This window comes from Accipiter gentilis, chromosome 5 (genome assembly GCF_929443795.1).
Source record: "Accipiter gentilis chromosome 5, bAccGen1.1, whole genome shotgun sequence".
Classification (NCBI taxonomy): Eukaryota; Metazoa; Chordata; class Aves; order Accipitriformes; family Accipitridae; genus Astur; species Astur gentilis.
This window is the reverse complement of record NC_064884.1, coordinates 44,897,322-44,921,820: the sequence shown is the minus strand read 5'-3', so window position 1 is coordinate 44,921,820 and position 24,499 is coordinate 44,897,322. Positions and strand designations below refer to the sequence as shown.

At 61.9% G+C, this 24,499-nt stretch overlaps 4 protein-coding genes across 9 annotated transcripts; 2 read left to right on the top strand and 2 right to left on the bottom strand.

Annotated features, from left to right (window-relative positions):
- The first annotated feature begins 334 nt into the window (after positions 1 to 334).
- SP2 (Sp2 transcription factor) lies at positions 335 to 12,615 on the top strand. Of its 6 annotated transcripts, none has more exons than XM_049799889.1 (8): positions 390 to 409; positions 2,296 to 2,461; positions 6,172 to 6,247; positions 6,888 to 7,841; positions 8,442 to 8,742; positions 10,922 to 11,096; positions 11,175 to 11,368; positions 11,803 to 12,615. In XM_049799889.1, the coding sequence occupies exons 3-8, from the start codon at positions 6,185 to 6,187 to the stop codon at positions 11,901 to 11,903; spliced, it is 1,788 nt and encodes a 595-aa protein (XP_049655846.1). In that variant the 5' UTR covers positions 390 to 409; positions 2,296 to 2,461; positions 6,172 to 6,184; the 3' UTR covers positions 11,904 to 12,615. The 6 variants fall into 6 exon arrangements, with proteins under 6 accessions (XP_049655845.1, XP_049655844.1, XP_049655846.1 ...); XM_049799886.1 differs by lacking the exon at positions 390 to 409 and adding an exon at positions 1,019 to 1,776; XM_049799888.1 differs by lacking the exon at positions 2,296 to 2,461 and having other exon boundaries at positions 335 to 415.
- A 222-nt stretch (positions 12,616 to 12,837) lies between these two features.
- LOC126038306 (uncharacterized) lies at positions 12,838 to 16,448 on the bottom strand. Its single transcript, XM_049799899.1, has 7 exons — positions 16,391 to 16,448; positions 15,793 to 15,970; positions 15,263 to 15,678; positions 14,963 to 15,033; positions 14,545 to 14,790; positions 13,755 to 14,001; positions 12,838 to 13,649 (listed from the first exon to the last, which is right to left on the bottom strand). The coding sequence occupies exons 2-7, from the start codon at positions 15,891 to 15,893 to the stop codon at positions 13,540 to 13,542; spliced, it is 1,191 nt and encodes a 396-aa protein (XP_049655856.1). The 5' UTR covers positions 15,894 to 15,970; positions 16,391 to 16,448; the 3' UTR covers positions 12,838 to 13,539.
- Positions 16,449 to 16,583: 135 nt separating this feature from the next.
- PNPO (pyridoxamine 5'-phosphate oxidase) lies at positions 16,584 to 19,785 on the top strand. The gene is made up of 7 exons (XM_049799901.1): positions 16,584 to 16,719; positions 17,700 to 17,824; positions 17,914 to 18,013; positions 18,248 to 18,301; positions 18,608 to 18,736; positions 18,835 to 18,905; positions 18,981 to 19,785. Exons 1-7 carry the CDS (start codon positions 16,606 to 16,608, stop codon positions 19,144 to 19,146), a joined length of 759 nt encoding a protein of 252 aa, XP_049655858.1. The 5' UTR covers positions 16,584 to 16,605; the 3' UTR covers positions 19,147 to 19,785.
- A 1,168-nt stretch (positions 19,786 to 20,953) lies between these two features.
- On the bottom strand, positions 20,954 to 23,725 carry PRR15L (proline rich 15 like). Its single transcript, XM_049800139.1, has 2 exons — positions 23,048 to 23,725; positions 20,954 to 22,081 (listed from the first exon to the last, which is right to left on the bottom strand). The coding sequence occupies exon 2, from the start codon at positions 22,067 to 22,069 to the stop codon at positions 21,770 to 21,772; it is 300 nt and encodes a 99-aa protein (XP_049656096.1). The 5' UTR covers positions 22,070 to 22,081; positions 23,048 to 23,725; the 3' UTR covers positions 20,954 to 21,769.
- Between the last annotated feature and the right edge of the window lie 774 nt (positions 23,726 to 24,499).

Genomic DNA, 24,499 nt, shown 5'->3' with positions numbered 1-24,499 from the left:
CCGCCCACGAGGAAGTCCGCCTCCTTCGCCTCGAAGGTTTGTCAATCAATCAGAGGACGGCGACAGGCTGAGCTTGCTCCCATTAGCCAGCTGCGCTGTCAATCAGAGATCTGCCCTCCCATTGGGTCTCCTCTTCCGTCCGTCACCTCGGAGGTCCGCGCCCATTGGCGGAGCCGTCACTCCATCACGAGTCCTATTGCTCAGAGAAGCTGCCCATCAAGCGGCGAGCCGCGGCGGATTGGCCGGCGATAAAGTATCTCGCCGCCTGTTGGCCACAGCGCCGGCAAGCCGGGTGAGGATTGGCCAAGAGGCCGTCGAGAGGCGGGTCACCCAGGGCGGTGCCCGGACGGCCCCAGAGGAGGAAGATGGCGCCGTGAGGGGGTCGGAGCCGCTGCCGCCGCTCCAGCCGGTTTGTGTGGGTCCGCGGCGGGGACGGGCGCGCTGAAGAGGAGGGGGCGGAGGCGGTGGCGGGGCGAGGGGCGAGCAGCATCAGCGGCACCGGGTCCGGAAGGGGCGTGTGGCCTTCCCGGCCCGCCCTCCCCGAGCGCCGGGCGGGCTGGCGGACGGGCGGGCGGCGCTTCCGGGGCCGGGGCCCGGTCGGGGGTGGGCCCGTTCACCTCGGCCCGCCTCCCCGGGGACCGCCACCGCCGCCGGGAGGGATTGGGGGGGGGGGTGCCCCGGTACGTGGCGGTGGGGGCCCGGGGGTATCCGGGCTGCTGCGGGGGTCCCTGGGGGCTGGGGTGGCGGGGAGCGGGCGCAGGGGGTGTCCGGGCCTGGGAGACCCCCCACCCTCCACGCGTGGGGCTGAGGGGGGGGGCTGTGGGTGGGGGCTGTGAAGGGAACTGCCCCAAATTTCAGAGGGATGGAATGGGGGGTGCTGTGTGGGGAAGGGCATTTCAGCCCCCTCCCCCCCCCCCATCCCCGTGGGACATGGAGTGGGATTTGGGTTCCTTCCCCTCAGGCACTGGTGGTACGGGGGTGAGGGGGCGGCAGGGCAGAGCTGGGGGAGCCGTCCCGGGTCTGGGGGTGCAGCAGGGAGATAAGGATGGAGGTGGTTATCTCTGATCCCTGGAGATGCGCAGAGCAACAGGATCCTGTCCGCTCAGGGAGTCATAGACTGATGCTGCTGGAAGTTTCCACCGGGGCCTGTCGTTGCTTTGGGGGAGCTGCTGCTCAAGGGTACCCCACCATCCGCTTGCTCCTGCGCCTCAAAACCTCTCCTTCCTTGGATGAGCAGAGCGAGGAGCTGCTCTCTCCTCCCCGAGGCTGGTCTTTCCACAGTGTGCCGGTGCATCCTTGGCAGCACGGCCTTTCTGGCTCACTTTATTTTAGCTGCTTCTCCTCTTACTTCTCCTTAAACGCAGCCAAAGCGCTGGGGAGTTTCCCCCCAGCATCAAGGAAGGAGAAAACAAACTCTGATGTTGGCAAGTGGCTGTAACGCCTGCATTGTCACAGGCATGTCGGAGTCAGACCAGGAGTTAAAACAACAATAGAAATCCTGGCCAGTTTATTCTAAGACATTGCTTGATTTCCTGCTGTTAATATGTAAATATGCAGGTGTTTGAGCTCTTTTGTGCCCGACTTTGAATACTTGCTTAAGGCCATGACAAACAAATGGGGCTGTTATCAGGTGTGTTGTTTTCCCCTACGACTGTGCTTAGCTTCATAATCCTGAGCATTCTTTTTGCAGTTGCTGAGGTCTTTCATGGATTTTAGGGGACTCTGATTCACCTTCACGCTCAAGGTGCTAATTAAAACCGCAGTAACTCGGATCAGGTGCGTCAATTGGCTTAAACCGAGTGCTGAAAGTTAGGATCATGTTCACCCCCCTGCCGCACCCCCAAAAAAAGATCCATCAGGCAGATGGGAAGGGTGTTTTGGGGAGCAGAGACTCCTCTGCAACTGGAGTACCTGGACTGATGGCTTGTGCCCTGTCTATAAATTGATGGGGTATTTCCTTTCTCAGAGGGGGGCTGTGAGAAGGTAACAAGGCTATTGTGGTGATAAGGCTTGAAATCGTGGTCTAAAATATATAAAACTTTTCCAAACGCCCTCGAAGGGGAGTTTTGTAGCTGTTTAGAAGTGCCTGTGCTGCTTGAGCTGCAGGACGGGGTGTTGGTTGTGGCTGTGAGGACTGGCAGGTACCTTCTCGTCAGCGTTTGCCTCTGTCCCGGTCTCCTCCGCTGAGCTAGAAGCTGTAGATCCTGCAGAGGACTGCCTGGCAGCTCCCCAAGGAGAAGGGCTTGTCCTGGTTAGGAAGGAAAAAAACATTTCTCCCCTTTATATCTCTTGTAGAATATTGAAGAAAATGGCACAGTTTCCAAAGTAAATAAATTCTTGTGAGAAGCGAAGGAGCCGCCTCTGAGCAAACCTACCAATCGTGCTGGTGTGAGCGGTCCAGCTGGCTGCTAGCAGGCGTTTCCTCCGGCTGGACATGGGGTCTCATGGGCTGGCGCGGTTGGTAAGTTTTCTCTTCCTACAGCTCCATCGCTCAAGTCCTGTGGACTTTTTTTTCCGTGTGCTGTGAGCTCACGGCGGGCTCTGAGAGCTCCTCGAAGCGCCATCAGGCGGACTTCAGGGTATCTGGACAGTTGGTCGGGGTGCAAGGCACTTGGTCTGTGTGTCCTGGGGCAGGAATGAGTCCTGGTTGTGCTCATTTGAGGAACTTAATAAAGGAGACGGTTCTCGTGCCAGAACTCACTGAGTTTTTGGTTGCTTTGCCCTTTTACAGGGGTGAAGGCAGGCAAGGGGTAAGGCGGCTGTTGTTTCCAGTCTGTAGGGAGATGGTTTCCATAAAAACTGCACTTGTGACAAGCTGAGGAAGAGGAAGATGGCCAGAAAAAAAAATATTTTATGAATCGGTGCTCTTCAGTTGCCTTAAGGGAAGAGTCCTCTTCCGCTTGAGGCTTGGCTGGGCGTTTACAGAAGGGCGAACTGGACCCGAACTGCTCAGCAAATTCTTCGTGGGGCGTGAATAAGTGTGTAACGCAGAGCAGGTGACGGTTTCATGGTAAACATCTGTGAGAGGGTGCTGGCAGGGAGCTTCTGCCTCTCAGGAGGGTCCGTATCCCCCAGGGTGGATCCAGAAACGTTCCCTGCAGGCAGTGACAGTCCGGTTTCCCAGTTCTGTCCTGGGTAGATACGTGGAGAGTGAAGCCGCGTGCTTTGGTACCCGTTTGGTTTCACCACCCTGTAAGCAGGTTTATATCACGTTACACCCTCAGGATGTGAAACTGTCGCTGCTGGATTCAGACATAAATTGTACAAGTGAGAAACTCGTGGAGGGATTACACCGCAACTGCGGCGACACAGGGCTTCTCCCCCAGTCATTATCCTTATTTATTTGTTCGGGCTAATGGAATCTCTCCTGGTATGTGTCTCTCTCTCTGGCCAGCTCAGCGTTGCTCTTATTTGTAGTCAGGGCTGTTAATCCTCAGCAGTGCCCTAATTCTGCTGAAAGGGAGGGTGCAGCCATTGAACTTGGGCAGCCATACAAGCTCCCGGCTTTCTGGGAAGAAAGCGTCCTTTTATCGCAGGCCAGCTTGCTGGGTACGAGCGTCTGATGCTTTCGTCTCTGGGAGGTTGCCACAGCGAGCGGCAGCAAGTGGCTTCAAGGGAATGGATGCCCTTTGCTAAGGAACAGGGCGAGTAATTTCCATGCAATGCCATCCCAGGCGCCTGGGACTCTGCCCTGACTCTTCCTGGGGATTTATGCTCTCGCTCACGGCAGGACTGTGAAAGAACCTCTGCGGAGCTTTGAGAGGAGCCATGGAGCCTGTGCTGGCGAGGGGCAAGCTGCCTGCCTTTGGGAAGCGGGCTCCTTGGTGACTTGGCCTGGGGCCCGATCGCTTGGTTTCTTAGTAGCTTTCTGTTTGGTGAAAGGCTTTGCATTCCCAGGGACATGTCTGTCTTGGTCTGTGCCGTGTGGGATGGCCGAGGGGTGCAGGGGGAGCCGAGGACCCTCACCTCTGGTTTTATGTGAGCGTTGACTGCATCTCAATTACCTAGAGGACTTTTTTCTCCCAGCCTTAAGCTGTATTAAGATGTGACGACTGGCCCTTGAATTGGGCAGCAATGCGTACGCCTCCTGCGCCATCCCTGCTCGCTGACAGTTTCAAGATGATAAAACCCCCTTATTTTCCCAGTGCAGTTGTGCCTTTTGCCCAGGGCTCCCGCAGCCACGTGCTGGCAGCAGGTGCTGCTTCAAGCAAGGTCAAGTTTGCCCTTTCTGAGGTTGGGTGCTGGCCCTGTCACCCTTAGCCAGCCTGTGCTGATGATTCTTGCCTCTGTTGCGATCGATGCTGCCAAGCCTTTGCTGCACTGGGCTGCGGAGCATGGAGTTTGCTCCATTTGAAACAAAACCCACACCCAGTTTTCCTCACCTGTGTAGTCCCTCATCCAACCCTGAATCTCCTGCAGCTCCCCAGGCAGGAGTGCGATGTTGTTAAACAGTGACTCTGCCTCTGCCAGATCTTCACTTTGCCTGTCCGGAGCCAGAGAGCAGTGCTCTGCCACAGTCCTGGGACACGGTTCTTGCCCGGTCTCTGTAAGCAGCAAAGTGCCACTAGCTGTGCTTACACAACAGTTAATTTTTGGCTGGTGTGATGTGGCATAAGCCATCCGGGACTTTTTATCTTCATTGTACGGCTCGTCCTCTGCCAGTGCTTCCCATCGCTTGTGCCATCCAAGCATCTCTGTAAATACCACAATGCTGGCTTCCTATCGGCTTGCCTGCACTGGGGCTGCATTTCAGGGATGCTCTGAGTAAACCCCAAGCATCCATATTCCTCAGATGGCTGTAATTCCCCATTTAAAGTCAGGGCATTGTCAGCAGCAGTAATAAAGAGCATTCGAGCTCAGGCAAGTTCTCTCTGGCACCTTATCTAGGCAAATATTATCAAGCTATTGAGCTATACAGCAACTGCTGGATGGGGGTGACTGGGGAATTTGCCAAAGGAAATGTCAAGGATGAAATGTCTTTCTAGTCCAGAACAACAGATTTAGCAAATTGTGAGGATTTAAGAGTCTCTTTCCCTGGCTTTGCTGTCTTAAACCTTTAAAAAGAAACTGTTGTAGCTGCCCCGGTGGCAAGAAGAGTCTCAGCCTCAGTGTTATTGCTCTGCGGCATTCGGGGCAGCAGAAGTGATGAGCATCGGAGATTGTGAACTTGTTCCTCCCTGAGGAAAGTGTTGAGAGAGGAAGGCAGCAAAGCCGCTGGGGCGGTGAATCGCCCCCCTCCTTGCAGCTGCCCTTCGGGGTGGCCCTGCCTCATCCCACGCTCCCACCGCACCATTGGAGGAGCCGTGGCCGCTTGCCCTGCATCCTACCCACCCGCCTTTGCCTGCCAAGGCCCTTGAGCGACCGGCTTCTCCGCCATAACTTCGCCCCTCTCCTCTCCCGGGTGCGCAGCTCCCATTTAACCACTGTAGGCTCCGTGGCCCTGGCTCCTGTGGGCACCTCCTGTACTTCGTGTGCTGCCTGCTGCTGCTCCCCGCTCGCCGACGTCTTTTCTCAGCCTCCCAAGGTCCCGCTGCTAGCCAGCACCAGCAGCATTTTTTATTCCCCGAAGTGACCTTTTAATTACATAACGACTTACAAACACTCAGCGCTGACAACATACCGAAATAATTGAAACAATGTTTTTCCAGCCTTCAAAAACAGGATTCTGTACCAAAACTTTGTCCTTTTTGATTCCCAAAGTTAGAAAAACAAGCGGCAGGGAGATGGTGTGGGCTGGGAACTGGGAAGCTGTCGGCTCGCCAGGCGTGCCTGCCTCTGCTTTGAAGTGGGGGGGGCTCTGCAGGGCAGCAATGATCTCTGTTAGCCTTGGGGGGGGCCGTGGTTTCAGGTCAAGGCTGTGCTGGGATGCAGGCAAATGAGTGAGGGCTGCAGCCAGTTGCCCACCATAATTGGCATTTCCCTTTGGTGGCAAACAAAGGTCAAAGGAAAGCGCGGGGAGAAGATGATGAGATGGTAAGATTTCTCTAGCCCCTTTGTAAACCCCCCCCCATGCTGAAGGCATGTGGGCGAGGTGTGACATTTTGGGTGATGCATGGAGACACCGGGAGAGTCCCTTGGGCATTAGGGCCTTGGGCTGGGCACACCGAGGAGCTGCGGTCTCAGCTCTTGCTGCTGGTCTTACTCTTCCATCTCTCTGCTGCTTCCTCGCAGACCAAGAGACAGCATGGCTGCGACTGCTGCCGTCAGCCCCAGTGAATACCTGCAGCCGGCCGCCTCCACTGCCCAGGTGAGTATGGGGGCATCGGTGGGCTCCTGGCTCCCCGCTGGGGCGGAGGGAAGTGTCCTGGGGTGCAGAACAGCAAATGCTGCATCGTTCAGCCCCTCCTGCCTCCCCTGTAGCCAGCAGTGCTGCGTCTGGAGGAGGACTGATTGCAGGACAGGCTGGGGAATGGCACCCTGGACTGTTTCCGAGCCCCGATGCCAACTTTCTGGAGTGGTGTTTCTCCTCCCCACGCTGTGTTTTCCTTAAGGACCTCTTAGGTCGCATTAGCAGCTGATATCACAAGGTTGTCTTGGAATTAAAACTGCCTGTGACACGCCAGGGTGTGTGCAATGGGTGTAAATACCAGCAGACTTGCAGGGTATTTGCACCTTTATAGAGTTTGTAAGAACATAGGCACACGATTAAAAGGCAGTCGCCATTCTGATGGCTAAAAGCAGTGTGATGAGGGTTAGCTGAAGGCACACGGTTAGCTGAAGGCACGTATGGTATGGGTAATTAAGCCATTCCCTTAGTAAGAGGTGTCTCATTGGCGTGGACTGGATTGCTTCCGAGAGCATTTCCCCTTTCCTTCACTGACTTGATCTCCAGATGTTTGGCACAAGCCCCTGTCTCTAACTTACCGGTCTCCTTCCTGGCTCCCCAGGACTCGCAGCCATCTCCTCTAGCCCTGCTCGCAGCGACATGTAGCAAAATCGGTCCCCCTGCAGTGGAAGCCGCCGTGACTCCTCCTGCCCCTCCTCAGCCAGCGCCTCGCAAACTCGTCCCCATCAAACCTGCTCCTCTCCCTCTGGGCTCCAGTAAGAACAGCTTTGGGATCCTGTCGTCGAAAGGGAACCTCTTCCAGATCCAGGGCTCTCAGGTCGGCACCTCCTACCCTGGGGGGCAGCTGGTTTTTGCCATTCAGAACCCAACTGTCATCAACAAGGGGACCCGCTCGTCCGCCAACATCCAGTACCAGGCGGTGCCCCAGATCCAGGCCGCAGGGGGACAGACCATCCAGGTCCAGCCCAACCTCACCAACCAGATCCAGATTATTCCGGGTACGAATCAAGCGATTCTCGCCTCTTCCTCTTCCTCTCACAAGCCCGTGCCCATCAAACCGGCTCCGGCGCAGAAGGGTGGAGCTTCGCCGGTGCAGGGCACGAGCAACGTGGTCAAGTTAGCCGGCGGCAGCAACGTGACTCTTACCCTGCCCGTGAACAACCTGGTGAACGCCGCTGAGCCGGGCACACAGGCTCAGATCCTTGCAGAGAGCCCCTCGAAGCCCAGCAAAAAGACTCGGAAAAAAGCCATGTCACCCGCTCAGCCTGCCGCCGTGGCCGTGGCCGAGCAAGTGGAGACGGTGTTAATAGAGACCACAGCGGAGAACATCATCCAGGCAGGCAACAACCTGCTGATTGTGCAGAGCCCGGGCTCCGGCCAGCCGGCCGTGGTGCAGCAGGTACAGGTGGTGCAGCCCAAGCAGGAGTCGCAGGTGGTGCAGATCCCGCAGCAGGCCCTGCGCGTGGTCCAGGCCGCCTCCGCCACGCTCCCCACCGTCCCCCAAAAATCCTCCCAGAACTTCCAGATCCAGACGACGGAACCCACTCCTACGCAGGTACCACCTCCTGTATCCTCCTGCAAGGTCCCTCTGCCCTGTTTCTCCTCTGAGCCCTCACCCAGGCTTTAGAAAGCTGAAGGGTTTTGTGAGCTGCCAGTCATTCCTAACTTGGCATCCAGTTTAGGCACCGCTTGTGTGGATTCTCTGATGTCTAAGAAGGGTTGGGAGCACAGCTGTTCCCTCAGCAGGGCTTTATTAAGTCTCCCTTGCTGGCCACCTGCTTTTGCAGGACCTGTAGTCCTTGAAATCTCTGCTGTGCCACCAGCTTGGGTTGGGATGAGCCAGCCTGCTCAGAAGCTCTTGTGAGATGGAGGGAGGTGGGGGATTGGGACTCAGCCTGTAGCACTGTGTCTTCAGTGTTGCCTTTGGAAACCAGGCTACAAGGACGAAGCAGCCCTTTGCTGCTGCGCAAGGCCAGGACCTTTCTTCAGGAGGCCCACAAAGGGTCTTCAGATGCTCGGGCAACTTCTCCTGCTCTTTGGCTCATCGCAGGCCCAGATTCCAGGGTTGTGTGGGGAGGGTGACCATCGCGGTGGAGAGGGGTCTGTCCCCTGGCAGTGGCTGGTCTCATTCATTCCTCTTCTCTCCTCCCATCAGGTCTACTTCAAAACACCATCAGGTGAGCTGCAGACAGTGCTGCTCCAGGAAGCCTCGGCCATGACAGTGGCTCCATCTGCGACCTCTTGCAGCAGCCCCGTGTCCCGCACCCCCGGCACGGGGAGCAGCAGCAAGAAACCAGCCACGCGCAAGGAACGCACTCTGCCAAAGATTGCCCCCGCCGGAGGCATCATCAGCTTGAACGCGGCTCAGCTGGCGGCCGCGGCGCAGGCCATGCAGACCATCAACATCAACGGCGTGCAAGTCCAGGGTGTGCCTGTCACCATCACCAACACTGGAGGTGGGCTGCGCCCTGCTCTGCGATGGGATGGGAGGGACAGCAGGATTTAGACAGCTCCCCGATGCGGAGGACAGAAAGCCACCCCCCCGCCCAGCAGGACACTTTGCAGCTGGGATGTTGCAGCTTTGTAAACAGATCCCTTGTACCCTGAGGCTGAATGTTGCTGACTGTAAATGTCATCAGCTTCTCCAGCTCCTGTCGCTCCAGGAGGCCCCAAGTGTTTCATAGGGTATCTATTTGGTGGCTCTGCTGGGTGTTTCCAAGCCTGTCCTGGTAAGATGTGTCAGAGAGGGCGGTTAGCGGAGACAGCCGCCTGCAGGGTCAGGCTGTGCGGTCGTGCCGAGCTGCAGGACATGTCTGAGTGCAGGGGCTGCGGCAGCCCGAGAGCCCAGACCAGCTCTGTTTGCTCCTGAGCTCTGTGCAGGGGAAGGCTGAGCTGTGCCCAGGCCCTTGGGGCGAGATGGGTGTCTTTTTTTCTGGGGAGCTGGGACTCAGCCAGGCAGAGGGACGTGATGGAGTGGAGTTTTCCCTCCTGCAGCACCTCTGGGCCAGCAGCCTCTACCACAGATCACCCTGCCAGGTCCTGGTCCCGGGGCTGGGACATCTCCTTGCATCTGCCAGGTGCGATGGCTGCTGGTTTGGGCTTCCAGTAGCCAAACCAGGATAGGCTCAGTCACACACACAAGCTCTGTGCTGCGTAGTGAGAGATCACTATTCCCTGAGAGTGAACTCAGCCCCTCGCCTCCATGGGACAAGTGTCTTCCTTAAGCCGAAAATAGCCAGACATGACCCTGGCCAGTGGCTGGAATGGTCTGTGAGCCGCAGACAGCCCTGGCGCACGTCTGTCCCTGCATTGCCTGCTCATCTCCCCGCTGCCAGGAGAGACACATCCCAGTAGCCGCTCTGTCCTCCCCTCCTGCCCAGCAAACCTTCCCCAGCCCAGGGCCGGTAGTGTGGGCTGCCACCGGGGAGCCGAGGGGAGGAAGCTGTGTCTGAGGGAAGTTTATCTGCTTTCTGATCCAGAAAGACCTGCTGCCGTGCGGTGGTTTCTCTCTCAGCAAGAACCGGCAGGAGTCCCGGCTCGGTTTTGCAGTCGGAAGCTGTTCTTTCTTGCTTGACTAAACGATGTCAGCATAAAACACGGGCCAGCGTGGTTTCATGCTCCACAGCAGGCTGCCGTCCTCGCTGGGCTTGCTTTTAAGGGGGTTTTTAATTGCTGCTTTGCGTGTAAACGTGGGGCCAGCCGTGAGCGTCGGGGAGATGCCACAAGCAGATGTTGCTGCTGTCTGCGCTGCTGCCCGCAACGCGCCGCAAGGCTGGCGGGGGGCCCTTGCTGCAGCCCCGGCTGCGAAGGGGAGACCGGTAGGACCTGCTGGCTGCTGCCTGTGAATGAAACGAATCGAGTCGGGTCTCAGCTTGGGTTCAGCCAGGACATGCCCGCCTCCCAAGCGGCTGCATGTCTCGCACTGCTGCCAAAGGGCTGCCCCAACTCTTGGCTTCGCGCTTTCCCTCCCGGTGGATATGGTGGCACCTTTGCTCTGCCTGCACCCCTGATCCCATCCTCCCTCTCTGCAGTCACCCCTTCTTTGCTCTGCCGTCAGGTCCCGCTCCTCCTCCTCCTCCTCTTTCTTCCCCGCTGCCCCGAGAGCAGCGATCCTGCTTGCTGATGCTGACCCCATCTTCTTCTTTCCAGCCCCTGTCACGGCTGCCGGGTGCTGTGCAAGGCCCAGGCTGCCGCCTCCGTGAGCACCCAAGCGTGGAGCGGCCCTTAGGGTCCGGGGTAAGTCCCGTTTTTTTGGTCAATATATTGCACGTTTTTTCAAAGTTTCTTTTTTGTTTCCTCTTTGGTCATTTCCCCACCCCGAAGGGTCAAACCGAAAACTTTGAAAAACCGCACAGTATATTCAGAAAAAAGGGACTTACCGGCCCCGCTTGGGGACCAGCACGTGGTGGGGCACGGGGGCCGTGGCAGTGCTGCATGCAGGGCTGGGGGTGTCGAGACCTGGGGTGTCCTGTCCCGCACACGGGGGGTCTTTCCTCCAGCCAGCCGCTTCCAGAGGGTTTCGGCAGGACCCGCACGAGGAGCATGGACGGACGCGTTGGGCACCGGTGTGTGGGTGCAGCACGGCCCCCCCTAGGAATGGAGGGGCAGAGCCTGACTCCCCCTTTTCCTCCCCAGGCCAGCAGCAGCTGACTGTGCAGAACGTGTCTGGCAACAACCTGACCATCAGCGGCCTCAGCCCGACCCAGATCCAGCTCCAGATGGAGCAAGCGCTGTCCGGAGAGATTCAGCCGGGGGAGAAGAGGCGACGGATTGCGTGTACCTGCCCCAACTGCAAGGACGGGGAGAAGAGGTGAGCACGGAGAGGGAGAGGGGCAGCCCTGCGGGCCCGGCACCCGTCTCCAAGGTTAATTGTGGCTTTCCTTGCCAGGCCGGGGGACTCAGGCAAGAAGAAGCACATCTGCCACATCCCGGAGTGCGGGAGGACCTTTCGAAAGACCTCGCTGCTGCGCGCTCACGTGCGCTTGCACACGGGCGAGCGCCCTTTTGTCTGCAACTGGGTTTTCTGTGGGAAGCGCTTCACACGTAGTGATGAGCTGCAGCGGCACGCTCGCACGCACACAGGTTTGTGGCCCCCTCCCTCCATCCCTCCCAGGGCAGCCCCCTGAATCATGGCCCAGCCTGTACAGGGTCCTGAGCCTTGCAAGAGCCAAGGGGATGCGCTGAGCCAAGGACTTGGGATGATTTTAGGCCACCACAAGTTGTCCTTGTGATTTAACGGAGTTACTGGGAGGGACTGGAGAACTTAGGGGGGGGTCTCTGCTGCCTTTGGGCTCTCCAGATAATGGTGGTGACAGAATTGTCATGGGAAGGGGCTGGGGTGAAGGGCTGCAAAGGGGACCTGTCGTGGGAGTGTCGCTGCCCCCCTGGGAAGTCCCCGACCTCCTGACCATGGCTGGTTTAGGGGAATACAGGGACAAAAGCAGGTTGGTGATGGTGCTGCTGGGGCCGTGGCATGCCGGTTGCCATCCCCTAACAGCCGCTGCTCTTCCCCGCAGGTGACAAGCGATTCGAGTGCGCACAGTGCCAGAAACGCTTCATGCGGAGCGACCACCTGACGAAGCATTATAAAACCCACCTGGTCACCAAGAACTTGTAGGGCCAGGAGCTGCCCCACAGCTCCCTGCCTGCACGGACAGACCCTGCGAGGGCACCAGCCTGCGATGCCGCAGCACTCCAGCGTCGCCGTCCGTGGAGAGGAGCCCTCGGGGACGTCCTCCTGTCCTTCCTCCGACGCCGCTTGGGCCCCCACGCAGAAGCCCTTTCTGAAGGGTGCGAGGGGCCAACCCTCCCTGCGGATCCCTGGGGCCACGGAGTGGCCCGGTGGTGGCCCGAAGCCCAGCAAAATGTTTCACGGCCACGTGGGAGCTGGGCACGGAGGGTACTGGACGCTCCGGTGCAGGCGGGCCGGGAGAAGCTCCACAGCACATTCCTACTTTATATTTAAAGTCTATAAATAGCTATAAATATCTATATAACCCCATTTGGAAGGTCCCTTTTTTCTATGGAGATTGTTGCCTTACGCTCCCTGCTCCCAATTACGAACACTGTGTATTGTGAGTGCTTTTTTTAATCTTTATTTAATTTCTCTGTAAGATGCTGCCCATCTTCTTTGCCCCCCTTTTCTCCTAACATTTTTTTTCCAATACTGAAGAGGTTTCTTTCTCTCTGATGATTTCTCTCTCCCCACTTTTCTGTTTCCAAGTGCCGAGGAGTTTCCTTTTGAATTTTGGGACTTCAGCCCCTTTTCCTCCCCTGTGTGCTGTCCACCATCCCCACTGTGTATAGTGTACATTGTATCATAGATTATATTGCTTTTGTGTTTACTACATGTTTAAAAAACATATGGCTTGTTATTTTTGAGCTTTTAAATTAAACAAATTCACTTTATTTTTTAGTTGTAACTGCCCGAGGTTGTTTTCTGGGTTATGTGACAGATCTGTTATACTTTATTAACTGTAACTGGTTGGCCAGTGTGGAGTCAGCCGGGAGCTTTCCTTGATAAATAAATTTAGTCACCAGAGGCAAATCCAGTGCAGCGTGTGCCGCTGAGGGTCCTTTCTCTCCCGAGCTGGCATGGTGCGAGCCACGGTGCTGGGCCGGGCACCGCCGTGACTGGGGCTGCGCTGGCTGCAGCCGCAGCAAGAGCCAACCGCAGCGGTGAAGAGCTGAAGGTGAAATGTTCGGTGTGGCTGCAGGGAGGGCGAGCTGCCGGACTTCTTGGGCAGAAAGAAAGGAGTTTATTTACAGGAATCCCAAATGTTGCTGGAAATGAACTTATTTACAGGAAAACAGTCCTGGGCTGTGGCTGGATGTGTGGAGCCACTGCTGTGTGGGGGAGCAGCTCTGCTGCTGGGGATGGCCGTGGCCACCGTCTCTGCCCTCTGTGCCCGGGGACCCCAGCACCATGATCCCAAACCCATCACCAGCCGGTAAGATGCGCGGCACCGGCATCTCCCTGCTCCAACCGGCCCTTGCCCCTGTCAGCACCCGCTCCCTGCTGCTGGAGGGAGCAGGACGTGTGGCCGTGGGCTCTCCCACCACGGGGACGTGGGGCTGAGCCTGCCGGTCTCTGCAGGGTGAATCCTCCAGCCCCTCTGTAAGCGCAAGGGTGCGATCCCACCGTCCCCGGCACATCCCTCCCTGTCCCCTCTCCCCATCTTGCGGCAGCGGAGGGCTCTGGGCTCATCCCCTCCACGTGGCCAGAGGGCTGTGGCTGTCCCGAGGGTCTCAGCTCACTCCATCTTCACAACCATCTTCTTGACGGCCCGCCGGGACGTGCCGCACTTGCTGTTGATGACGGCGTTGAAGTTGCAGCCGCGGCCGCACATCTTGGTGACGTACTCTGCGGGGTGGAGGGGGGACCCGACCCCACTCATGGGTGGCACCGTGGCCGAGAGAGCACCAGGAAGGGATGAGGGACCCCCATCCCACCTGCCCTATCCCCTACCTTTGATGGCGTTGACCACGGCCACGGGCAGGCGGAGGGGCCGCTCCATGGTGGTGTTATTGTGGGCGATGCGCTGCCCCGTGGCCGATGACCGGGCCAGTGTCTCCCGTGAGAAGAAGTAATCGAGCAGCCGGCGGGTCATGAGCTTGGGCTTGTCGGTGGAGACCTGCGAGAGGTCGTCCAGCTGCGGGTGGGTGATGTAGACCCCCGAGTTGGGGACCAGCTCCAGTTTGGGTCTCCCGTTTTCCTGCAGCAAGGGGGAGAGCTCTCGTCTGGATCCTGGATGGAGCCTAGGGAACCCCCTACTCCATCCTTGGGCTCCCCTGACCCCCTCCATCCCTTGGGACCCCCTGAGCCACCTCTCCTGTGCCCTGGGGGAACCCCTTTGTCCTCTCTGCTCCAGCCACAGTGCTGTGCCCAGTGGCAACCCAGGAGCCTTGGTGGGACCTCAGGTCCCTGGGGGCACCCCAGGAGCCTTGGTGGGACCCCAGGTCTCTGCTAGGACCCTAGAAGCCTTGGTGGGACCCCAGGAGCCTTGGTGGGACCTCGGGTCCCTGGGGGCATCCCATGAGCCTTGGTAGGACCCTAGAAGCCTTGGTGGGACCCCAGGAGCCTTGGTGGGACCTCGGGTCCCTCGGGGCATCCTACGAGCCTTGGTAGGACCCCAGGAGCCTTGGTGGGACCCCAGGTCTCTGGCAGGACCCTAGGAGCCTTGGTGGGACCTCGGATCCCTGGGAAGACCCCAGAAGCCTTGCTGGGACCCCCGGAGCCCCGTCCAGCCCCCACACACCTCGATGGGTGAGGCCCAGAGCGGGGTGCCATCGGGCAGCGTGTCCCCCCGGCTCTCCTCCCAGAGGCAGGTGGTGTCGGTGAGTGCGGCCGGGCTGCCAGCCCCCTCCTCGGTGCCCAGGCAGGGGGTGAAGCTGCAGGGCAGCCCTGCCCGCAGCCGCCAGGCGGGGGGGCTCCGCCGGACATCGGCGGGGGCACAGCCCTGCTCCCCAGGGCTGGGAGCGGAGAAGGGCTGGAGCCCCCCAACCTGCGGGGACAGAGGGGGGGTTGGCTGGCCATGGGCATCCCGCTCATCCCAATGCTGCTGGGGGCTAGGGGCAAGCTGGTCCCCAGCCTCCGTGGGGTGAGGAGCTGCGTGGGTTGGGGACACGGGGGCAGAGCTGTCCTCAGACCCCCACCCCGTGGGGACCGAGACCCACCTGCATGGCGGAGTCGCTCTCCAGCAGCCCCACGAGCCCCTTGAGGAACTGGACGTTGCTGTCACTGACGCCTGTGGGGACAAGAGGGGGGTGTCTCAGCCATGGGACAGACCCTGTCCTCAGGTAGGGGGGGGACCGGGCAGCTCCCCTCTGTCCCCCACAGCCCTGCCAGCCTGTGCCTGTCCCCTTCCCTCCCTCTGTCCCCTTCCCTCCCTCTGTCCCCGTTCACCCTCGACTGTCCCAGTGCCACCCCACAAACTGGATCCCCTTCCCAGCCCATGGCGGGGACACTGCCGTTACCAATGCAGCCGGTGCCCGAGGCCAGCAGGGTCCTGGTGGCGGTGGCAGCGGTGGCTAAGGGTCCCCCGCGGCCATCCCCGGAGGACAGCAGGTCGTTTTCCTCCTCCAGACTGCGGACCTGGTTCCGGAGCTGCCGGTTCTCCAGCTCCAGTTGCCGGATTCGGCGGTCACGGTGCAGGACGGCCTCGTCCCGGGCTGCCAGCGCCCGCTGCAGCTCCTCCACCTCCAGCTCCAGCTCCCGCAGCAGCTGGGCGTACAGCCCCGTCACCCTGCCTGCCCGTGGACCCCAGCCCCCCCTGGCACCCCCCAGCTCCCAGGGGCTTTCGGGTCCCCATGGGTGACTGGGGCTGGCCCGGGTGCCCCGGCCCAGCCGGGGTCTTTTCCTGGCTGCGATGTCCTCGGTGAGCAGGAGGACCCTTGGGGATGAGGAGGGTGACGGGGTCAGCGTTGGGTCTCCTGGGGGGGGTCACAGCCCCCTCCCCAGTTTGGGGACACAGAGGGTGACACGGGAACGTGCCCCTGCCTGGTACCTGCCGTGGCCCGGGCTGGATGCGGGGGACTGTGGGTCCTCGGGGTCCTGGCCCCCCGAGTGTTCGTCCTCGTCCTGGGGCTCGGCCCCGCCGTCGGCCATGGGTGCCAGCGTCAGGGTGCACCAGCCCCCCGGCACCTCACTGGGGCCGTGGGACCCCTGTCCTGCTCGGAGGGGACCTGGCGAGGGGACACACGGTGGCCCCCCAGCACCCGTCCTGCTCCCTGCCCCATTCCCCCCAAATCCCAGAGCCCTGCCCCACAGGCCCCCCTGTCCCCTCACCCCCCCATCCTCAGTTCCCCCCCCAGTGTCCCCCAGCCCCATGTCTTGCCCCCACTTTCCCTGTCCCCAATGTCCCCAAATCCCTGTCCCCCCCTTCTCCCAGCCCCTTGTCCTTTGTCATCACCCCCCCAGTTTTTCCCCCAGACCCAAACACCCCGTCCCCACCTTCCCTGTCCCCAGTGTCCCCAAATCCCTGCCCCCCCCCCCCCGCCCCCAGTGTCCCCCCAGTGTCCCCCCAACCCCTGTCCCCCGTCCCCACGGTGTGTCTCCCGTCCCCTCACGCCCCATCCCTGTCCCCGCCCCGGGGGACACTGTACCTTTAAGAGCCCCTCCATGTGCCTGTTTACAGCCCTGACACCACTTCCGGGTCTCCGCGTCCCACCCACGCCACCCCTTCTCCAATTGGCTGGCAGCGATCCTCACTCCTCTCCCACTCCTTCCCGCCGGTGGGCGGGCTTCACAGCTTCCTATTGGCTGTCTTGAGGAGGAGGAGGAGGCGTGATCGAAGTATGCCCCGCCCCGGGGCGGGGCCATGGCGGGGCCGCGTTTGGGGGCTGTGGCGCGGTTTGGCTCCGCTCGGCTCCCGTCGACCGCGGCCGGGATGGACCTGGGGGTCTTGCGGAAGAGCTACCGGGGGGACACGGAGGTGGGGACACGGGGGGGGGGACACGGGGGACCGGCGGGGAACGGGGGACCGGCTCCTGGTGGGCGAGAGGGGGCGCAGGCCCCCTCCGGCCTGGCTTTGTCCTGGGGCCGAGGGGACCCCCCCCAGGCTGTCCCCAATCTCCTGGGGGACCCCCCCCCCCACCGTGCTGGTGGTGACCCTGGAACGGGGGTGACCCCCCTCCTAGGATGTCGCTAAGGCCTGGGGTGACCCCCTGCCCCGTGCTAGTTGTGCCCCTGGAATTGGGGTGACCCCCCCCCCCCCCAGGCTGTCCCCAAGGTCCTGGGTGACCCCCCCCACCGTGCTGGTGGTGACCCTGGAACTGAGGTGACCCCCCCTTCGTGTTTTTGTCCCTGGAACTGGGGTGACCCCTCCCCCCCAGGCTGTCCCCAAGGTCCTGGGTGACCCCCCCCCCACCGTGCTGGTGGTGACCCTGGAACGGGGGTGACCCCCCCTTCGTGCTGGTTTTGTCCCTTGAACTGGGGTGACCCCCCCCTAGGATGTCCCTAATGCCTGGGGTGACTCCTTCCCCTGGTGCTCCTGGAATTGAGGTGACACCCCCCCAAGGCTGTCCTCAAGGCCCGGAGTGACAACCCCCCAGACTATCCTTGACCCCCCCCCATCCTGGTAGTGACCCTGGAACCAGGGTAGTGACTCCCCCCCATACTGGTTGTGCCCCTGGAATTGGGGTGACCCCCCCCACCAAGCTGTCCCCAATGCCCAGGGTGACACCCCCCCCCCTTCATGCTGCCTGTCTCCCCAAGGCCTGAGGTGCCCCCCCCTTGCACCTTCTGCACCCCAAGAGCTGGGGTCACCCCATCCCCTGTGCTGACCGTGCTCCTGAGTCTGCTGTGACACCCCCCCAAGTGCCAGCCGTCTCCCCAAAGGCCAGGGTGTTGTGTGTGTGCCTGTGTGCATGTGTCCCCCCCCCCCCCCCCTTACAGCGTCCCCCATGTCCCCAGGCCTTCGAGGAGCAGCACCTGGCCTCCCGTGACCCCATCCACCAGTTTGGGGTCTGGTTCCAGGAGGCCGTGGGCTGCCCAGACATCGGGGAGGCGAACGCCATGTGCTTGGCCACCTGCACCAGGTGAGGTTGGGGAGATGGTGGTGGTGGGGGTGGGGGGTGTCCCCCCTCCACAGGGGGAACCTGTCATCGCCTTCCCTCTCCCGCCGCAGGGATGGGAAGCCCTCGGCCCGTATGGTGTTGCTGAAGGGTTTTGGGCAAGATGGTTTCCGCTTCTTCACCAACCACGAGAGCCGTAAGGGGAAGGAGCTGGTGAGGGCTGCGGCCTCGCCAGGGCTGGCGAGGATTCTGGGGGTACTAGAGGGGGGGTCCCCAGGAGGGACGGTGGCTTTCCAGCCCCTTTGTACCAAGGGTCTCGGAGAAGCGAAGCGTCAAGGCTCTGCCCGGCACCACGTGCAGGCAGGTCCTGCTGCTGAATTTTTTAAAGCTGGGGACAATGCTGGTCTGCTGACGGTTCTCTTGTCTCTCCCCCCCTCTTCACCCCAGGACGCCAACCCCTTCGCTTCACTGGTGTTTTACTGGGAGCCTCTCAACCGGCAGGTGTGTCGTGGTCCCCTGGGGATGGGGGGGGGGGGCTGGGGGGAGCAGAGGGAGCATGTTGGGCCCCCCTTGGAATGGTGTTAGGCAGTGGGTGCTCTTTCCCTCAGGGTGGGCCGTTGGGGCTCACACATTCGGGTGGGGGTCACGCTTGGATGGGTCCTAGCCCTCAGAGATGAGACAGGATGGGGGGTGCCTGTGTTTTTGGGGGGCAGAGTCAGGGGACAACGGGGTGGTTTCTCGCTCGGGACCCCACGCAGCCCCTTCGGCACCCGTTAGCCAGAGCCCGGCTGACGGTGCCTGGCACAGGTACGGATCGAGGGCTCAGTAAAGCGGCTGCCGGAGGAGGAATCGGAGCAGTACTTCCACTCCCGTCCCAAAAGCAGCCAAATCGGGGCTGTCGTCAGCCAGCAGAGCACCATCATTCCGGACAGGGAGGTAAGCGCTCGTCCCTTTCCTCATGGCAGCGACCAGAGGGGCTGGGAGAACCAGGGCTGCCTCAGCCGCCGTGTTCACTGCCTTCCCCTTCCCCACAGTATTTAAGGAAGAAGAACGCAGAGCTGGAGGAGCGGTACCGGGATACGACGGTGCCGAAGCCGGCATACTGGTGATTCGTGGGGGCTGTGGGCAGGATGCTGCCTGCCGGTCGGGCTCCCCCTAAAGCCCCATCTTTCTCTGCCAGGGGGGGCTACATCCTAAATCCGGATGTCGTGGAGTTCTGGCAGGGCCAAACCAACCGCCTGCACGACCGCATCGTCTTCCGACGCCTGCGGGACAGCTCGGCCCCCCTGGGAGACATGACGCACCGGGGAGAGGGCGAATGGGTCTTCGAGCGCTTTGCCCCATGAGGCCGCCGCCGTCTCCGGCCACGTTCGCCCGATCGGGAGCGTCACCTGTGCCAAACCTGTCTGCCTGTCCCCCGTCGTGCCCAGGGGAATGGGGCTGGCTTTGCTCTGCTGTCCCCTAGGAGACGTGTGCTGAGCTCCGGGGGTGCTGGCGGGGGGCTCTGGTCCAGACCCAGAGCCCCTTCGCCTCCCTTTGCTTCTCCCTGGGGTGGGCGAGAGCCTCAGGTGTGTCCCAGAGACCATCTGCTTCCCCTCACCAACACGTGGGGAGTGACTGCTCCCAGTGCCGCTGGTGGTTAATTAATCATGGAGGGATGCGGAGGGACCAAGAAAGACCCCAGCGAACCCCCTGCCCATACCCTGCCGTTGCGACCGCTCGTGCCTCGTGTTTTAGCTAGAACCGTGCAATGCGCTCAGTCTGTGCAATAACGTATTTAATTGCAGCTTTAACGTCACCACCGTGTCACTGGTGTTCGTGGCTGGCTGTATGTGTTGCCACCGGTGCACCCCATCTCCCCAGGGCTGTGGGACCCCCGACCCTCAACCCGCTTGTTTGGGGAGGGGGTCAGGTGGGCGCCGCTCCCTGTCTGCCCCACAGCTGCCTGTCTGAGCTTGGAAAAAATAAATCCCGATCGGTGCGGAGCCGTGCAGTGGGTTTGGGTTAATATTTACCCACGCAGCGCCAGGCTGCGCTCTTCAGCAGCTGGAGCTCGGTGCAACTGGGAATCCCGGCCTGTGGACCTGGCAGAGGGTGCAGCCCTCGCTCCTCCGGGCCACATCCCAGTGGAACTGGGTCCCAATAACCTTCGTCCTCCCTGCCTCCGTGTTTACTCTCCCAGTCGCTGGCTCTTGGGGCAGGATCGTGCCCTGGGGCTTGACCGTGGCTGGGGGTCCCCCGGTGGGTTCCTGCCTGTGCCGTGGTGGGCAAAGCCCTGCGGTGGGTAGCAGCAGGAGGTGACTGGGGCGATTTTGGCCCTGGGATGGGGGGGAGCCAGGTTAGGTGGCCACGGGGGCTATCACACACCTTGTGCCACTGTCACAGGCTCACCGGGTGGCCTGGGTCCCTCCTGGCTGCGTTCATTCCTCAGGGACAGCCGCCACGGTGAGACAGGAGGGGACGGCGTGGATTCCGGTGTCACCTCGAGGGGACAGCGGGAGGTGGTAGCTTGATGTCCCGGGAAGGGGCTGGGGGCTTTGCTGGGGCTGGGGATGGCAGCAGAGCCAGGTCTCCCACCCATCCTGGCATTAGGAGCGTGGCAGGAGCCCAGATAACCACCGTGATGGGCGTAAACGAGCCGATCGGCACCGGCTGCGTGCTGAAAGCTCTCCTCCTTCCCTCTCCCTCCCTTCCCTCTCGGGCAGGATTCCTCCGGCGCTGCCAGCCCAGGACAAAGAGCAGTTCTGTGAGCCGGTGGGTGCGGGCAGAGCAAACAGAGCGAAGGGTGGGGGCTGCCGGGGGCCTGGGCCGCCCTGGCACAGGGTTTGTGCTGGGGAAGGAGGGGTTGGACTCCGGCACTTGGCACCGTCCGGCTTTTATAATAGCTGGGAAGTGGTTTCTCCTGTTGACTTCAGGCACGGCCGCACCCTGCTCCGCAGGGTGGGCACCCCGGGCTGGCAGCGCTGGTGACGGGCACCCCCACGTGTCCCCCACCTCCGCAGGGTCAGGGATTCCCTGCGTTGGCAGCGGCTGGCACCGCTCCCCACCAGGGTCCCAGAAGGGACCCACAGCCCTTCGACCCTGCCAGGCTGGAGCTGGAGGGGGGTCTGCCGAGTCCTTAGCCCCCCCCCACCGCCTGCGCCTCCGAGCTGCCTTTGCTTCCAGACCTCGTTTATTAACAACAGTTAATTATCAGCAGTCGCGAGAGCTGACTAAAGGTTTGGCTTCCAACCCGAACAAACACCGGGGCTTCCAGATCGGCCGTGGCGGCTGTCACCGGGGTCAGCTCTGGCACCGTGCTCCGTGGTCGGTTCTCCCCTTCCCGGAACAGGGAGCGATTCCTGGATGCTGATGGGAATACGGCTTCTCCCGGGAAGCCCAGAGTCCTCCTCAGTCCTCATGGAGGCAGCTTGGGCAGGGGGACTTTGCCCACAGGGTCATTCCCTCGAGGCAGGGAAGCGTCACGTCCTCTGGTTTGGGGGCAAATGATGGCAAGGACGCGGCATCGGTGGCTCTGCCTGTGGCTACGTGGCCCCTTGGGCTTGGGAGACGAGGCGGGGGGTCCCCCGGTCTCGCCCCCGCAGGAGCGGTGGGCAAGAGGGGATTGGGATCGGGGCCGTCGGCGCTTGGGGCAGAGCTGGTTGAAAGATGGGCTCCAGTGGTCCGTGGCAAGCGACCGAGCTGCGGCAAGTGTCCTCATCCCAGTATGAACCAGTCAGCCTCGGGGGGGCTCCCCCTGCCCGTGGGGGGGTGGGAAGGAGGGGGTGCACCTGGCTCCGCTCCCCGGTTCTCCATCTGCCCCCGGGGTGCCGCGAGCCCGGGGGCTGCAATTAAACAGGGTCCTTGTTTCTTCCTTAAATAAACCCCAGTCCAAGTCCTTTCTGCTTCCGAAGCCCGGCAATCCAGCGTCCCCGGGAGGGATGGAGTCGAGCTGCTGTGGACAGTCGGTGGCGGTGGCAACCGGCCGGGTCATTTCTCCTCCCGCTCGCCGGCGGCACGGAGGTTGGGATTCTCAGCCAGCGTCGCCCGCACTTTCTTCTTCTCCTTGAAGCGTCCTGAGTTGGAGACCTTGACGTGTTTGCCTTTGCTGCTCTTGTCCACGATCTTCTCCAGGCGGGCGGCGAAGCCGGGTGGTCCCTCTTCACCCGGCCCCTCTTGGCTCTCGCCGGCGGCGGCAGCGTGGCTGTCGGGGTTCTCGTACAGCACCTTGGGCGCTGACTGGCGCTTCCGCAGGAAGGTCAGCTTCCACCAGCCATGGCTGTCGGCCATCGCCGCCGGCCCCTGAAATGGAAGTGGGGGTCGTACTCCCTCCCGGGGGGTCCCTTGGTCCCCCCCGGCCCTGCCATCCCGGAGCTGATGGGGTTGGATGAGGGAGGTGGGCTGCCGATCTGGCAACGCCGGCGGGGAGCCGTGTTTGCCGAAGGCGGCTCTGGTGTTCTCCCACTGTCTCTGCTGGGATGCTCGTGGTGGGCACTGGGGGGGCTGCATGGAGTTGGGGGGGGGATGCTCAGGTGATTTGGGCATTGCCGAGCCCAGGGGAAAAGCTGCTGGCACCACCGGGAGCTGCCGTATCAGCCGTGTGTAGCAGGGCAGGGAGGGAGCCCAGTAAGCAAACAGGAACAGGAACTGGGAAGCAGGTGGGAGCCAGGGAGGTGCCGGGGTCCCTGCCGGGGGAGGGGGGGGGGTCACCACCCACTGCACCCCAGGGTCGGGGTTTTCCTCTTGCCCAACCCTGCCTGCAGGGACAGGCAGGAGCATCGGTGGGGCCCCGGCTGCTGCCAGGAAGGCTCCGGCAATCCAGGAAGGCTCCGGTGCCGAGCTTGGCTCCAGGGCAGGGACAGGGAAGGTGGCTCCCGAGCGGCGGAGCCGAGGGAATTTCCAGCGTCCCGTCCCTATCCCGGGAGCCAGCACGGCTCCGTGCCCCCGCAGCGCTTGGCCATGACCGACCCCGCAGATGGACCCCTGCTGGGCTTTTCCCGGGTTGGTGCCTCCGGCATGGATTTCAGGTGCCGGGGCAGGGGGACAAGGACACCGAGACTGGGGCCACCACCCCAGGGAAGGCGGCTGGTGGCCCCATGGGCTGGTTTGCTGTGTTCCCCCCACCGCAACGTCATGCCCCCTCCTGCCCCCTCCTCGTGCCAGAGCCGAGCGGGACCCGTCGCCGAACCGTGGCCGTGCCGTGCCCGCGGGCTGGCAGCGGGGGTTTCCACGTCCCGCTCCCCACCGTGGGCACCCCCTTTCGTGTACCTGCACCTCCCACGCCTCCGCTGCGGCCGCCCAGCCTGGGGTTCCCAGGGGTGCCGGGGCGGCTCCGGCTGCGGTACACGGGCAGGGTGCCGTCTACCTGCCGCTGCCCCGTTTGCTCCCCGTCAAGGTGAACCCTCGACCAAACCCTTCCTTGCCTGAGCAAACAACGGGGCCGGGCCAGGGCACGGCTGAATATTCATGATGGGGGAACCCAGGGCTGAGCCCCGATGGCGGTTGACAGCCCGCAGCGGCACCGGGGTGCCGGCACGGACCACGGCACCGTGCCGGGCTCGGTCGTCACCCCGCCGACCTCGAGGGCAGGTCTCCGGCAGGTACCGGGACGGCACACGGCACGTGTTTCGGGCAGCCAGGAGTTAAGGGCAACCGGCGGGAGCGTGGCTCCGGCAGCTTTCGGCGGGATTAACCGAAACCGGTGGCTGGCCGGGCTGCCAGACCGGTTCCTACCGCCCGCTTCTCCCCCGCCGGACTCTCTCTGCCCCATGGGCACCCACCGGCCTGTCCCCACGCTGCCACCGCCCCGCTCGGCCACCGCCGGCCCCGGGGGGACACACAGGGTGATGCCACGGGGGACAGAGGAGGAGGAGAGCCGCCATCTCGCCCTCACGCGAGGACTCGGCTCGTGGGGACACGTCCCATGGGGACGCACCGGCTTGGGGTTGGGGTGGCACCCATGGGTGTCCCGTCCCCCCCCCCGAGTGATCATGTTCCCGGGGTGCTGCGGGTATCCCGGGGTGGCTGCTCCCAGCGGGCAGGTCCGCAAGGGATCCTGGCTCTGTGCTGGGGCACCTAGTGGTCCCTGAGCGATCTGGGATCTGGTCTGGGATCCCTAAAGGAGCCGGGATCCCCTCTGGGATGGCTGGGGATGCCAGGAGGATGCTGGCTCTGTGCTGGGACAGCCCAAGGGATCTGGTCTGGGATCCCCAGGGGATCCCCAAGGGAGATGGGATATCCTCTGGGGTGGCTGGGGATCCCAGGGGGATCCTGGCTCTGTGCTGGGGCACCCAGCGGTCCCCGAGGGATCTGGGATCTGGTCTGGGATCCCCAAGGGACCCGGGATATCCTCTGGGGTGGCTGGGGATCCCAGGGGGATCCTGGCTCTCTGCTGGGGCACCTAGTGGTCCCTGAGCGATCTGGGATCTGGTCTGGGATCCCTAAAGGAGCCGGGATCCCCTCTGGGATGGCTGGGGATCCCAGGAGGATGCTGGCTCTGTGCTGGGGCACCCAGTGCTCTCTGAGGGATCTGGTCTGGGATCCCCAAGGGACCCGGGATCCCCTCTGGGGTGGCTGGGAATCCCAGGGGGATGCTGGCTCTGTGATGGGGCTCCCAGCACTCCCCGAGGGATCTGGGATCTCGTCTGGGATCCCCAAAGGAGCTAGGATCCCCTCAGGGCCGGCTGGGGATCCCAGGAGGATCCTGGCTCTGTGCTGGGA